At 57.4% G+C, this 15,484-nt stretch overlaps 1 protein-coding gene across 1 annotated transcript in view; it reads left to right on the top strand.

Moving 5' to 3' along the window:
* ATP2A3 (ATPase sarcoplasmic/endoplasmic reticulum Ca2+ transporting 3) overlaps positions 1-12,309 on the top strand; it is a 43,656-nt gene extending 31,347 nt beyond the window's left edge. Inside the window, 12 exon segments of the mRNA XM_068655768.1 lie at positions 77-202; positions 1,342-1,560; positions 2,046-2,381; positions 2,452-2,672; positions 3,353-3,555; positions 3,642-3,727; positions 4,227-4,360; positions 4,589-4,706; positions 5,263-5,380; positions 7,245-7,267; positions 7,270-7,317; positions 10,708-12,309. Of these exon segments, the coding sequence (XP_068511869.1) occupies positions 77-202; positions 1,342-1,560; positions 2,046-2,381; positions 2,452-2,672; positions 3,353-3,555; positions 3,642-3,727; positions 4,227-4,360; positions 4,589-4,706; positions 5,263-5,380; positions 7,245-7,267; positions 7,270-7,317; positions 10,708-10,755 (1,680 nt within the window). The 3' untranslated portion in view covers positions 10,756-12,309.
* Positions 12,310-15,484: the final 3,175 nt, after the last annotated feature.

The following is a 15,484-nucleotide window of genomic DNA, read 5'->3' as shown; positions in this document are numbered from 1 at the left end:
TGGGGAAGGGCCCCCATGTCTCTGCTTTTTGGCAGCCCCCCAGCCGCCCCGGCTCAGCCCCGCGCTGTCCCCGCAGGTGATCAAGCAGCTGATGAGGAAGGAGTGCACCCTGGAGTTCTCCCGTGACCGCAAGTCCATGTCGGTGTACTGCACGCCCACCAGCCCTGGCCACAACTCTGCCGGCAGCAAGATGTTCGTCAAGGTAGGGACGGGGTCCCTGCGCTCACCCCAGCAGGTTTCGGTGCTTTCTGGGAGTTGTTTCTTGCCTTGCTGTGTGTTTAACCAGCAGGTAAAGTGGTGTGGCCAGGGAGGGGGGAGTCTTTGCAGAAACAATGGGGAAAAAAAATAAAAGAACTAAGAAAAATGGGTTTAGAGGGAGGAAAACCTCTGAGCATCCTGGTTCCAGGGGGCAGGGGAGCTGCCCCAGCCCAAAAGTCAGCTCTTGCTTTTATGCCTGGACCCTGCGGACACCAACAGTGCCCAAAGGGTTCAGCTTTCCACTGGAACCAGAAATAAAATAGTACTTAAAGGGCATTTCCTTCCCAAGAGAAAGGGGCAGAGGAGGTGCAGCAGGAATTACACTCCGCTGCCCCTGAGCAGCTTTGTGTCCTGGTGTTCCCATACGGAGATGTTTGGGGTCATCTCTGTCCTCCGGGTCGGGTCGGGGATGAGTGGAGCCACCGTCCTGCCCCACTGTTTTAAGGGGAGCAATGGAAGGATTGCAGGTTTCATCTGAAAGGGGAACTTTTCAGATGAAACTCTTTTCAGAAAGAGTCAAAAAAGGACAGGGTGAGATGCGTGCTTTCCTAAATCACAAAGGCATTGCAAGCACACGCTGAGCATCCTGTGGGAAGTGTGTATTTTTGGCAGCCCCCCTCGGCCCATGCCCCTTTGGGGACAGGGGGTTGGGAGCATAGTGGGCAGCCTGGGCTGGAAGGAGCGAGGCTGATCCCCGCAGAGCAGATCCCATGCCTTCTGACCCGATGCAGCTTCATCCTTCCTGGCCGTGTGCTCGAGTCGAGGCTGCCATCTAGTGCACCATGCCACCAGGATGTGTGCGTGCTCCCGTTTTGGGTGTATTTCCTTCTTTTTCCCAAACGTTGTGCCTCCCCGCCCCACGGCACAGTGCTGGCAGGAGATGCTCCATCTCTGGGCTCGTGTTCCCTTCATGTCCATCCCTTTCTCAGTCTTCACTCCCATGCTCACACTCAGGGGGTGATGCTCTGCCCGTGGCAGGATTTATCCCCTGTGCACAGAATCGCTTTGTGCCAGGGTGACGAGGGTGGGGGACCAGCAGTGACCCCCCAGCAGGCATCTCCTGAGCCCCCTGCTCCTCCTCAGGGCGCCCCGGAGAGCGTGATCGAGCGCTGCACCCACGTCCGCGTGGGCACGGCCCGGGTCCCGCTGACGGCCCCGGTGCGGGAGAAGATCCTGAGCCGGATCCGGGACTGGGGCATGGGCATCGACACACTGCGCTGCCTGGCCCTGGCCACCCACGACTCCCCCGTCCGCAGGGAGACCATGCAGCTCCACGACTCTGCCGCCTTCGTCCACTACGAGGTAGGCAGCGACCAGCCAGCTGTGGGGGCTTTTCTCCTTATTCCCAAAGTTCTCCCACCCCCTTCCCACTGCCCCAGCAGTGTTTTCTCCCTTGGTTTCCCCAGTGGTGCCAGGTGGTGTGGTAGCTCAGCAATTTCTCTGCAGACCCCACTGCAGAGCTGGGTGCTGTGAGGCTGATCCCAAAGCCAACGGTGCCGTCCCATCAGGCGTCCATCTACATGGGGTGGTTGCCGAGAGGGATCTGGGGACCTCCAGGAGGGATGGGAGCAGAGTAGAAACATGTGAGGAGCACTGGAGGGGGGGGGAACATCCCCTTGCATTGGGATTACGGGGTGCGTCCATTGACAGGCCATGTCCCAAGGGTTTCCTCCCCTGAGAAGTTCCCAGGTGCCCTGGGATCGCTGTGCCTGGGACGGTTTCATGGTGCAGAGGGATGTGGCTGCGTTCTCTCGGGGTTTAACGTGGTCTGTGCTGTCCCCCCCCAGACCAACCTGACCTTCGTGGGCTGCGTGGGGATGCTGGACCCCCCCCGCAAGGAGGTCACCTCCTCCATCGAGATGTGCCGCAAGGCCGGCATCCGCGTCATCATGATCACCGGCGACAACAAGGGCACGGCGGTGGCCATCTGCCGCCGCATCGGCATCTTCTCAGAGAACGAGGACGTGGCCGGCAAGGCCTACACGGGCCGGGAGTTCGACGAGCTGTCCCCCGAGGCCCAGCGGCAGGCGTGCCGCGACGCCCGCTGCTTCGCCCGCGTGGAGCCGGCGCACAAGTCCCGCATCGTCGAGTACCTGCAGTCCTTCAACGAGATCACCGCCATGGTGAGTCCCCGGCCTCCTCCTCCCTGCCCGGTTTCTCCCCTCACACCCCTTTAATTACGGCTCCGTGCAGACGGGCGACGGCGTCAACGATGCCCCAGCCCTGAAGAAAGCCGAGATCGGCATCGCCATGGGGTCCGGCACGGCCGTCGCCAAGTCGGCCGCCGAGATGGTGCTGTCGGACGACAACTTCTCCACCATCGTGTCGGCCGTGGAGGAGGGCAGGGCCATCTACAACAACATGAAGCAGTTCATCCGCTATCTCATCTCCTCCAACGTCGGCGAGGTCGTTTGGTGAGCACCGCGTCCCGGGGAGCAGCGGTGGGGACGTGGGTTTGGGCACCTGAGGTGGGTGTTTGTGTGTGGGGTGGTGGCAACGGGTGGCACCGATGTCCTCCTCACCAGGTCCTGTCCCTGTCCCTGCCGGCCATTCCCTGCCATCCCCTGCAGCGCGTTTGCAGCCCTGCAGAGGGCAGGGAGAGCTCGAGCATCTTTTGCCCTTGCATTTCATAGAAACATAGAACAGCCTGGGTTGGAAGGGACCTCAGAAATCCTCTAGTTCCAACCCTATGCCGTAGGCAGGGATGTCACCCACCAGATCAGGTTGCCCAGGGCCTCGTCTAACCTGGCCTGGAGCACCTCCAGGGATGGGGCATCCCCAGGCTCTCTGGGCAGCCTGCTCCAGTGCCTCACCAACCTCTGAGTGTGTGTTGGGTGCGTTCGTGCTGGGAACGAGCTCAGTGGTTTCCTTCCAGCTGCAGAGCACGTTTTACCAGCAAAAATAATCATAGCTGCAAAACTCAGCCCAGGCATGCAGGCTGCTGGCTTGGGGGCCACAAGTTCATCCGCAGAGCTTTGCTCGAATGTTCATTTGGACTCGGTGTTCCTGCTTGCTCTCCCCTTACACCACACTCTTTCTCTGGCTGCCCCCGGAGCTCGTCTAACTCAGCTTCTGGTGCTTTCCCCCCACACAGCATCTTCCTGACGGCTATCTTGGGCCTGCCCGAGGCCCTCATCCCCGTGCAGCTGCTGTGGGTGAACCTGGTGACGGACGGGCTGCCGGCCACCGCGCTGGGCTTCAACCCCCCAGACCTGGACATCATGGACAAGCTGCCCCGCAACCCCAAGGAGCCCCTCATCAGCGGCTGGCTCTTTTTTCGCTACCTGGCCATCGGAGGTGAGCCCTGGTGGGCAGGGGGATGAGGCTGGGTTTGAGGGACTGTGGTGGGGGCTCCAGCTGAGGGATCTCTCTCTTGGCTGCAGTGTACGTGGGGCTGGCCACGGTGGGCGCAGCTACCTGGTGGTTCCTGTACGACGCCGAGGGGCCGCAGGTCTCCTTTCATCAGCTGGTGAGTCGGGGTCTGCCCCTGCCTCTGTTTGTCTGTGGTTGTGACGTTCCCACCTTCCTGATGGAAAAGTTGTTCAGGAAACAAATTCACCCCCTCAGGGCCTTGTTTCCAGCCTCACTTTTGGTAGCAACTAGCATGGGGGGGAGTTGATCCCAAGAAGCTGAAAGTGGTCCCAAAGCCACACTGAATGGGGTCAGTTATTGCACTGCTGTCTCTGAATGGTGGGGAACCGTGTGCCACCTCGCCCCAGTGTGGCGTGCAGTGGAAAAGGATTTTTTGCTGGAGATCTGTGTATGCTCAAGCACCCTATTAACCACCCGTGAAAATCTCTAAGCCACGATACAGAAGCTGAGGACATTTTTGTCAATTGTTCCGAGCTGTTGGATGTTTGGTGGCCCTGATAAGGTTCCCCAACTGCCCCGAAGCACTCGCCTCCTTCCTCCCCTTCCCTGCCTTCCCCTACCACGAGCTTCTTACGAGCGGTTTTCTGTGCTGGCAGAGGAACTTCATGAGGTGCACCGAGGACAACCCCATCTTTGAAGGAGTTGACTGCGAAATCTTCGAGTCCCGATACCCGACCACGATGGCTCTGTCCGTGCTGGTGACGATCGAGATGTGCAACGCTCTGAACAGGTGGGGAGGCTACAGGATCGTGCTGCACACACCCCATTTCTTGTAGGGTCTCTCGGGGGATCTTTCAGTGGCCGAGGGCTTTGTTTTGGCTCAGCAGAGCCATTCTGCTGGGTGTCTGGATCCAAATGATGGCAAAGCCTGAAGCTGAACAGCCTGGAAGAGCAAGGAGCGGGGCTGTGTGGGCACCAGGAGGCTTTTTGCACCGACGCTGTCCCCTTGCTTTTGTAGTGTCTCCGAGAACCAGTCGCTGCTGCGGATGCCCCCATGGCTCAACATCTGGCTGCTGGGGGCCATCGTCATGTCCATGGCTCTGCACTTCTTCATCCTCTACGTCAAGCCCATGCCTGTGAGTGCCCTACGCCATCTCTGTGTGCAGCCTGGGGGCTCCGCTTGTGGGCAAGGACATCTCCTGGGGCAAACTTGGGGTCTGGAGTGCCCTCAGGGCCAGGTCCTGTGACTCAAACCAGCACAGGGCCCAGGAGTCACCATGGCCCAACAAGTCAGACCCTCTCCTCAAGGCAAAGCCGTGTAGCTGCCTCCAGGCTCAGCCCCTTTTGGAGGCATCATCTCGCTTTGCAGTCCAGTCATGATTAATTCCCAAGGGTGTGTAACATCGAGAGGGTCACTGCACCCAGGAGCTGCTGTTCTCCCTCGTGCTGCTGCTGAGCACCTCCATGACCATGTGCACCCAGTCCTAGCTTGTGCTTCACTTTTCCCATCAGAGGGAGAAGTGAGGGGCACCATTTTTGACCCTCCTTGGGGTCATGACAGACCTTGAGGAAATCCCTCCTTGTACCTGGGACAAATTTTTTTTCTGTGTCACGCGATAGAAGCTCATTTTAAACAAAAGGAAATCCCATCTCCTTCCCTATTAACACGTCAAATCCTTTTCTGCCTCGCAGCTCATCTTCCAGGTCACCCCCCTGAGCTGGCCGCAGTGGGTGGTGGTGCTGAAAATCTCCCTGCCCGTTATCCTGCTCGACGAAGGACTCAAGTACCTGTCCCGCAACCACCTGGATGGTGAGCAGGGGCTGCACGGTGCTTGGCTGCTGGCTCCGTGGTGCTTTGCTTGGGTGGGCGATGGCCTGGTGGGCACCTCACCCGTTCCCCCTGCTGATGTGGGGTCTGTGCCTGCACGTCCCTGCGCCCCGCTTTCCCCGCTGCCAAAAAGGGCCTTTTCCTCCGACCCCCTTCCTCCCCAGCTGCCACGCCAGGCAGAGCAGTTGATGCTCAGGTCTGCTGGAAATGCTCCCCGGGAGCTGGAACAACAGATAAATCTGCCATGCGTGTTTATCCAGCTCCTCTTGAACCTCGGGGAACTGGATCCCTTCCTTTAAAGCAAAAGGAGTCCAATACTGGTTTCCAACAGGAATCCTTCCTTTTTTCCCCTTGATTTTTCCACCCTTCCGTGGCTGTCCCTGTCTCACGTTGCCACATCTATTTTAAGACCAAATGGGAGCTGTGGCACTGCGCAAACTGGTTTTAATGGGACTGCCACTGGGGTCTGGCACAGGGCACGCACGATGGGAGCCCGTTTGCACCGGGGTAGTGGTTCCCACGCACCATAAATCACAGCATGTGTTTAGACAGCCTGCTGAGAGGATGATATCATCCTCTTCTTTCATTTCTTGCAAAAATTCTTGCAGAAGATGCTGCTGTGGGTCATTTCTGGGTTGAGCTAAACCTTCAGGGCCATGGGGCTGCTGAGCAGTGCTGTGCCTGCTACAGGGTGGCCTCTTCCTACGAAACCAGACTTTTTTTTTCATTTTTAAAGGTGTTTTTTACAGTCCCCCAGCTTTTCCTACCTGACAGGGTATAGCAGTGGGGAGAAAGGCAGGAAAACCCCATCCTTGCCTGTGGGGTGAGGGTAGTAGCCAGGGGAGAGATGAGCAACCTGGGCAGGTGCTGGAGGTCCTTCCACATCGTCACCTTGCTCCAAGGCTTTTTTTTTCTGCCTCTTAAGAGACCATCATCCTAGCAATCCCCTCCTTTTGCCTTCACCTTCTACCAATGACCCGTGCAAACTGTCCAAAGCTGCTTTTGCATTTTGGGGCTAAAAGCAGGTGTGGTCAGCCCTGCCGGGGAGGGATCTGGGGCATTTTAGGGGATGGATGGGGAATGATTGCAGGCAGGAAAACACCGCACCCCTGGGGGTGCCCACAGCAGCATCCTGCCAGGCTCCGCTGAGAGCTGGAGGTGCTCTTGCCTTTACCGACCAGATGGAAAGCGTTTCTGGGTTATTTTTATTCAATTGTTGCCCCTCTTGATGGGCTGCTAGATGCTTTGCACCAGCCAGGCATGTGTTGTCGTGTAGCAGCGATGACGGCGTGGCGCTGGGCTGGGACGTAGGAGAGCTGCTTCAGTTCTTGGCTGCCTCATCCCTGCATGCCCCTGGTCCTCGCTCCACCATCTGTGAGCCGGGGATGAGTGTTTCTTGCTCCCACACTTTGTGTTCCTTCATAACAACCCAGCGCTGTTGGAGGAAGGGCTTTGCATCGGCTCTGGCAGCCCAGCTCCGAGCGTAGCGGGGTGTCTGGAGGCGGTTTCTGGAGAAGGTGCGATCATTTTGAAGCCTGTCACAGCAGCCTGGAGTATTCCCTGCTTCTGTCCCCCCCCTGGGCCTTGCTCCTGCAGTGCTGGTTCCTCTGAGCACCCTGATCCCCTCGGTCACAGCATGTGCATGCTCGTGGTTCGCTCTGTCTCATCCCACAAGGGTTTGGATGCAGCTACTCAGTCATGGCTACGGGGAAAAATCATGCTTAAATCATCGCATTTGAAAGAAATCATTAAAATCTCACATCATCCTAGTTTCTCTGGGCAGATGCATTTTTTTATTTTTTTTTTAAAGCCACTTTTAAATGTGGTGTTGTGGTTTTTTTACCAGGCATTCTCAGGACGGTAAGAAACACGTGGAGCGGGGAGCACCAGTTGAAAACCTGCAGGACTCCAGAGCAAGGGTGGGCGTCCCCTGGGGTCTGATCCCCTGCCAAGCCTTGGTCGTGTCGGGGGGGACCCGGAGCACGTCTGGGTGAAGGTGGCGAGGAGTTTGGGCCAGTCTGAGCCCTGTGCAGGGCAGGGCTCGGGGTCGCTCTCCAGCCTGGGACCTCCTGCAGCTGCCAGCAGAGAGGCCAAAACCCGAGGGGTGGCCAAGGGCGGTCACTTGGCAGGTGCAAATATTTAGCTGTGGGTTCTGCTGATTCGGGTTTTGCATGGAAAAGTTTCTCCTTTGATCAGCCTGAGATAAGCAGCGTTTCCATTACGCTGGGTTTTCCTCGTCCTTGGAGCTGCAGGAAGCTGAGGCTCGTGGCTTTCACCGTGGTCTCCGTGTTTTGTGTTCCTCTCCCCAGCCCCAGGTCGCTTCCATCTCGCAGGCAGGGCACGGGGTCGCTGCCCACATCCACCTCTGGCCCTCGCAGGTTTCTGCTCCTGGCACCGGGACGTGGCACCCCCTCTTGCCCCGATGTTTTTGGTGTTTGTTTCTTAAGCGTGTTGCTCTCTCTGAGCCCTGCGGTGTGCAGAAGGGAGGTTTCCAGCCATCTGTGCCTGGATCTTGCAGAAGTCTCTTGCCTGAGTGGGTTTCAGGAGGGACAAACTGCAGATGCTGGCTCCAGGCATGGAAGCACAGCCACAGCAGGGGCTCCTCTGTGCTGTGATAAAACCCGGGGCAGTTGAGAAGTGGGTGCTTCCCCCGACACCTGCCCATGAAAACCCCAACGCCCCCGCAGTGCTTCTGGGGACAGTTCTGCCGAGGCAGCGAGGTGATGCCCTGCCCGAGGAGCACCTTGGCTATTTTTGTCGCACTTCTGTAGCTCTTTGGCTTTGCTCCTGGCTGATTTCTCAGGATTTCCGAGGTGGTGGCCGTGCCACTGGTGCCTGTCCCCTCCCCGGCAGTGACACCGCGCTCCACAGCCTCCTGCCACAGCAGCTGGGATTGCAGCTGTGTGAGCGTCCCCACCACCTCCACGGGAGATTTGGGCCCCTCGTATCTGCAAAACCCGGGGCATCCTTGTGCTCTGAGTGCTCCAAGAGGAGGGCGCTTGGCAGAGGAGGCCGTGCTGTGAGCGTGCCGCTGTCCCTGCCACCCGGGCTCCGCATCCCAGCCTGAACCAGAGCCAGCCTAAAACCTGCAGGGACTGAAATCTCCGTGTCTGCTCACAAAAAAGCCACAGCAAGACCCCCCGTGGACCCACCCTGGGGACAGTTGCAGTCCCTAAAACTCCCTCGGGAGCCCAGGGGCTGCCCCAGCCCCATTTTCCCTGGAGCTGTCCCTGCTGCGGGAGCGCAGCGAGCGCCCCGAGCATCCCGGCGTGCCCTTGTAGGGTAGTGTGTGTGTGCACGGGATGCCAGTGCTGCACCTTTCAGTGTGTGAGTCTCTCTGGATGGGGTTTTACAGCTCTGTTGCCTTGCTTTGGTTTCTTTCCCCCCCCCTTTTTTTGTTTTTGGCATGTGTGCACACACTTTAGAAACGGAAGAGCAGAGGGAAGCGCGCGGTGCCGCTGCCCCGGCATTGCAAAAGGGGTCGGGGGGGGGGGGGGGTCCCTTTCTTCTGGGGTCTCTGCTGTGGGTTTCCCCACTGCAGCAGGGTCTGTGAGATTTTTAGAGCCCTACGGCTGCAGCAGTTCCCTGGGTGGAGGGAGGGATTGGTGCTGGGCTGCATCCCTCCAGCATCACCCCTTCCAGTAGCACACTAAAACTAAAGCCAAAAACGAGGGGACGATCCCAGAGCCTCGCCTGGTGCAGAGCAGATCTCGGAGGAGCCGGGCTGCCGGAGGCTGGATGCAGATTTGCAGGAGTTTAAGGACGTGGGGGTGAGAGGCAGGATCCAGAGGGGTGTGAGCACATTGTGACCACCCCATGTGAGTGGTCCTGAGCCCCCACAGCGTGTCCCTGGGGCAGAGCCTGCAGCGAGGGACGGGGTCCCGCTGACCCTGTGCAGGTGCCAGACCCATTCCTGGCTTCAGTTCTTACAGAAACGCTGCGTGCTGGCTCTGTTGCTTGCAGGAACATTTCCCAGAGCATCAGCCGAGGTTTAGGGGCCCGAGGCTGTGGTTAAACGGTCGCTGCTGGCACCGCAGCTGGGTCCCCTTCCTGTCCCCATCCCTGCCCCGCGCCTGCCTCCTTGCACACCCTGTGCTGTGACATAAAGCATGTGGGGGAAGCCATGCGGCTGGCGAGCTACCAGGCTGCCTGAAATGCCCCTGCAGCTCGGAGCAGAGGCGTTGGGGGTTTTGCAATGAAGTTTTAGCACAAGCCCTGGGCTCCAGCAGCATCCCCGGTGTGCTCCGCGCGGTGCTGGGTCAGCCCAGGGGATGCTGCTGATGGGATCCGTGTCTTCTCGGGCAGGAATCCTGCAGCCAGCTCTGGGAAGGTATTCTGGCAGAAGTTGGGGAAAAGTTTATTTTCTTTTGTTCTATTTTTTCCTTCTTTCTTTCCTGTTATTTATTCACTTCCCTGGCCGTAAGCTCAGGCAGCACCCGTGTTGGCAAGGGCACAGTGGCAGCAGCCCACCAGAGATAGGATCGGTGATACAGGGGTGAGGGATACAGGGATACAGCCCAAAGATTTATAGGCAGGGATTGTATAATTCTTCTCAGGAAGTGCTATCTTTATAAAAAATAAAGAAAGAAAGAAGAAAAAGTGAATAAATGCAAGTAGCTCTGCTGCACAGACTTTGCAGCTGGTTTGCTCCCACCTCCATAATCTGCTCTTGGCTGCTTGAAAATCAGGGATCAGGTGGGCGTGAGTCGAGGTCTGGCAGAGCTCTGCAACCTGTTCCCAGGAGCTCAGGCTGCAGAAGGGCAGCCCTGGGGCTGTGGCAGTCCCAAGCTTTGGGTTTGCTCCTTTGCTTTCTGCTGAGTGTTCACGGACTGGAGCCGTCTCGCCTGCTGGCCGTGCCTCGGTTTCCCGAGCAGGAAAATGGATTGATTTAGCATCACAGAGCTGCACCTGCAAAACCCCAAGAAGTGTGATGGGTAGCTCGGTCCTTGCTCACTGTCCCGGAGCTGTACGCGGGTGTAAATGCTCAGTGCGTGTGCCTATCCTCTGAGCAGCACCCATCCATCCATCGGGACGCAGCGGGGGAGGCAGAGCAGAGCCTCCTGCTCTGCTTTCCCCGGGGGCAAGGCCGAGGCATCCTGTCCATCCCATCCCGTCCCATCCCGTCCCCAGCTGCCTGTCTCTGGCTCGTCCTTTTTCCCTATGCTGAGCCGTTCCTCCCCCAGGGACCATCCTCCTCCTCCTCACCCAGCCCGAGCAGGAAGGACCCGCTCCTGATGCCAGAAGCGGGGAGCTGCTCTGCTTCCAGCCCCCTGCCAATACTTGGTTTTTCTCATTTTCCTTCATTTTAGGAGAAGAGGACAAGAAGTGAACGACACGAAGGAGGCACTCCTAGCTAAAGGACCCCTAACTTGTAACTCGGACTGAAGTCTTGCATGCGTGACCATCGCTAGAAGCCAGCAGGACATGCATGTGTCCGACTACCAGACAAAAGCGGGTGAATCGTCGAAAAGAAAAATACCGATTTTTTTTTTTTGTTTTGTTTTGTTTCGTAGCTTTCTTTTTCCTGTACATAACAGTGCAATTACTGGACATCTGGCGTAGGGTTTGGGGATGGAGCTGTACACGGGCCACAGGGTCATCGCAACGCTCTTCCTTGGGGATTTCTTCCTGCAGAATTGGAGACCCCCTTTTTTCAAATCTTTGCCCTGGTGGAGCGAGCTCGGTCAAGGCGTCCTTCACGGGGGGTCGCCAGGGTGCCGTGGGGTCCGGCTGGAGGGACGGGTTGGGGGGCACGCGGTGGTGGCCTGAAGGTAGCCATGAGGCCAGGTGCCGGTGGCCTTGAGGCTCTCACAGCCGCGTGTTCGGTGGAGGCTGGAGGGCTCCCTGGTGTGATCCCCGTGCCGTGGAAAGCCCTGCTCCTTCTCAGGTTCATCCCACACCAAAGCGAGGTGGTGGCTTGCCCGTCCTCTGCCCAATGCCCCCTGAGGTCCCTCCTGTAGTGGCTAAATCACAGCCAGGCTCGCGCAGAGGCGCCCGCTCCAGGCACAGGGGATGAGCCCCGTGGCCTTCCTCATGTCTGCCCCTCGCTCCTGGCCACGTTCCCTTCACTCGGTTGATTTTCAGCTATTTCCCTGGCAGGAGTAGTGTGTAGAGTGTAAGATCTTTGGGGGACAGCGCAGCCCTGACAGCGGTGAGCTGCCCCCAAGCCAGCAGTGCCCCCAAGCACCCCCAAGCCCCCCATGGTCCTCCTCCGGGAGCGGTGTTCTCGTGGCATCCCTTTTGTAGGGCACCAGCTGCAATGTTTCCTCCTGGGATTTTGCTGCTGGGGGCCAGGAGGGCACCCAGGGGGGAAGCCACTGGGGGTGGTTTCTTCTCCAGCCCCCGAGGGCTCCCTCCTGCTGTCCTCGCTTCTCCCCACGACCCCTCCTGACGGTGTCGGGCCAGCCGGCCTCCTGCCTGAGCTTTCTTTTAAATCCCAGCTTGGAGGATGCGGCAGCACTAGAGCCAGGTTTCGGGATAGCATTTTGCTCTTTGCTGTTGGGGTTTTTATTTTACCTTTTTTTTTTTTTTTTTTTTGCCTCTTAAAAGCTTCCAGCGCTTTTCTTGTTCCTCTTTCACGTGGGCAAGAGTGCATCGTTCTCTGGACAGTACGTGCCAAAAGTCATCCTTCCTTTCTTTTCTCCATCACCAGCATTGACGAAGATGAGCAGAGCCCCCAGGCCAATGGGAATGTACAGAATTGTTATACTACTGAGCTGATCTACTTGTACAGAAAACCTTGCATGAAATGTTGTTACTGTATTTAATATATAATGTATTCAAGAAATTTTAATATGGAGCTCTTTAAAAAAAGGTCTTTATAGTTACTCTGTGGTTAGAAGAAGGTTGTTGCTGATTTTTTAAAAATATTATTATACTTTGTCTTGAAGAAGTTTTATTTTTCAAACATACGATGTCTAATTGAGTTCATTGGTGATCCCATGGGGGCAACCAATTCCTTTTTAAAGGCGATTTTCCCATGAACGAGACTCAGCCCGGCACAGGGGCGCGGGGCATGCCCCAGGTACTGCCTAAACCTTCAAAACCAGGCTTTAGTAAGTAAATGTGGATTTTCCCTTCCCCAAATGGGTGGATTTCACCTTGGTTTGGTACAGATCACCTCCAGCCCTCTGTTTGGGGAAATAACCAGCAGGAATTTCACCCAGGACCCAACTGGTACCGGCTCAGGGACTTCAGAAGAGGTTTGTTTTTGTGTTTCCCTCGGGCTGGAAATTAATTTGGGAGAGGCTGGATCCAATTTAGAGCACCCCAGCCCCGTCCATTTGCTCCCAGTGGGTTTTCAGCTGCCCACTGGCCTCTCCCTGGGATGTGTCTGCGGGGGTCTCTGCCTCAGGCTCTCTCGGGAGCTCTGGTTCAGGTCAGAGAGGTGAAATGGTGAAATTTTAACTCGTTATTAAACTCCTGTAGGTGGTTTTCATCTGGTCTCTGACACCAGAGAGAGGGGGGTGATTGGAGCAGACATCCCCGAACCCATTAGCAGAAAAAGGAGAAGAGAGGTCGCGTTTGGTTTACTGTTAGCAGAGCAGCCAGCCGTGGGTTATTTTAGCATCACTGGCTGTGCCACGAGGTACCAAACCCCAGCCATCAAGGGCGAGAAAGCAGAGCTGTGGCCCAGGCAAGGCTTCTCCCAGCAGCAGCAAACCGTGTTTGCTTTTTCCTCATAAACCTCTAAATTCATCTGAAAATGGGGTGGTGGAGCAGGCATCCCGCTTCCCTTCCCCCCAGCTGAACCACATCTCTCTCTTCCCCCACCCTTTAATTGCTCATCCCCTGGGGCCAGCTTCCACCCCATGGTAAGAGGCTCAGGGGTCAGCTGTGGTGATAAATACCCACAGACCTGCTCGCATTTCCTTTCTGCTTGGGGAAGGGGCAGGCCCAGCAGCAGAGCAGTGCTTCCTTCTGCTGCTAGGTGCAGCAAGCAGCCAAGGGCAGGCAGGGGATGAATTCTCAGCGTGGCTGGAGGAGCTGGTGGTGCTGGCAGGGGGTGCAGCAGGAAGGGAAAAAGCATCAGTGAGAGGCTCAGCACCTTGCATCTTCTGCTCAGGATCTGGATACCGACCCTGTGTGATTTCGGAGCTCCTCGGTGGGTGCACGAGCCCGGTGCCGGGTGGTGGTGGCCCTGCTGGTGGGAGGTGGTGCTGAGTTCAGCCCCTTTAGCATCACATCGCTCCTGGTGCTCCAGCACAGCCGTTCCCAGCACCACCTCTGGGCGTTACTGTGGTTTTGGGTCCTGGCGTGGCCACTGTCCTTTATCCGAGGTGCCGGAGGGTTGGATGTCCCCGCTTGGTCCCACCTGGGATTTTTTTTTCTTTCCCCCCGTGCAGTGGCACTTTGTGGTGGCATGTGTGGGATGATGGAGCAGGGCTTCACCCCATGCAGAGCTCACAGGGGGTTTTGGGGTTAGTGTCTGCAGCGAGGAAGGGGATGCAGGGGGTCAGCTGTGCTCCCTGGACCTGCCTCTTGGTGCCGCTCAGCTTTTGGTAGGAGCAGGGCGTTAAATGAGCCGAAATCTGCATGGACCAGCAGTGATGGGGGCTCAGGTCCCGCGGGCTCCTGTCCCAGCCGTGGGCACTGCTGGGGCCGTGCGGGCACGTGGGGCCCAGGGGAGGCAACAGCAAGCCCTCACTGGGTGGCTTCGGGCTGGGAACGTGCCTCTGGGCTGGTTATGGGCTGCCTGAACAGTGCGGTGTAGAAAAATGAGCTCGTGCTTCATAGCAAAAGGTAAAGCATTCGATCTGGGGTGGGAGGGAGGAGGGGATAGAACTGAGAAAAGCGAGGTTTCCTATTTTGTTATACGAGAGAGATTTTTCCACTAAATTTCCCCTTCCCAAGCCGTGCCCCGTGGCCAGCCAGGTGTGCCGGGAGGCCGCGGTCAGGCTCGCCACAGCCACACACACCGGCCCCTCTGTCCATACAATATTGGGCTGATGTGTTTTATACTTCGGAAATACCAGAAATAAAAGCGATTTTACCGGACGACTCTGGGTTTCCTGTTGTTGTTTGCTGTTTGGTTGGTGCTTGGTGGTGCTGCTGTTTCCCCCCCTGCCCGCTCGTGGCAGATTTGGGGGGCGGCCGGGAGCCCGCGGAGCTGCGCGCGGTGCCTGAGGGCATTCTTCAGCCCTAAAAGGAGCTGTGCTCACCAGATCGGGATTTCTTGTGGGTTTTCAGAGCAGCCAAACTAGAAATGGAGCTGAGCTTGTCTCTGGCATCGGACGACAAAGGCGAGATGGAAGGAGTGGCATGATACGACTGTGGGGAATGTTTAAAGTACCAGCTAATTCGTTCGCGGGGCACAAGAATACAAATAACAGTGCTAATTTTGACTGCATCCAGAATAGTCCTCACCTTAGCTTCCCCTGGCTGCGTAGGTTTGAATAAGCCCTGCCATCATCTCCGAAAGAAATAATTAATAAGGAAAGGATAATTAAAGCGATCGGCCTCCTCTGGGGAGCGGAACAGGACGCTCGGGGCCATGTGTTTCCATCTCCAGCTCACCCACGGCTCTCCCCGTGGTCGTGTTTTGAATGGAAACTCCTGCCACAGCCGGGGTCGTGCTTTGGAGCAAATCTGGGCTCATGCTGGCATCCGTCCCCATGCATTTTTGATGCATTTTTGGGGGGTTGTGGCCCCGTGTGCCCCTTCCAAAGGCTGCAAGCAGGAGAAAGGTGCCGCGGTGCTGATGGGGCCCCAAGACGTGGAGCACCATGAAGGCTGGATTTTGGAAGAGGACCTTGGTTGGCATCATCCCCCCAGACGTGCAGTCCCCAGCCCGGCACAGACCAGCACCACCACGGCTGTGCTGGGTGTAGCCCTCGTGCCGCCTGCTCCTGAGGCTGCGGCATCCCCTCGGCGCACACCGGTGAGCACAAAATCCCCCAAATCCCCCTCTTTGCATTGAACCCATCCCTGGACCTTTCACCAATGGGGTCGTGCATGTCCCTGGAGGTGAGTCCCGAAACAGGTTTTACCCCCAAAATAACCCCATGGCTCTCCATACCCCATGTGGCTGAGCGTGCGCCCGTGGCTACGATGGGAAGGGGTGCGCCAAACCCGCTGGTACCCGCA

This window comes from Anas acuta, chromosome 19, assembly GCF_963932015.1.
Source record: "Anas acuta chromosome 19, bAnaAcu1.1, whole genome shotgun sequence".
Lineage (NCBI taxonomy): Eukaryota > Metazoa > Chordata > Aves > Anseriformes > Anatidae > Anas > Anas acuta.
Note: the sequence above shows the minus strand (reverse complement) of the source record. Positions and strands in the feature narration are given on the sequence as shown.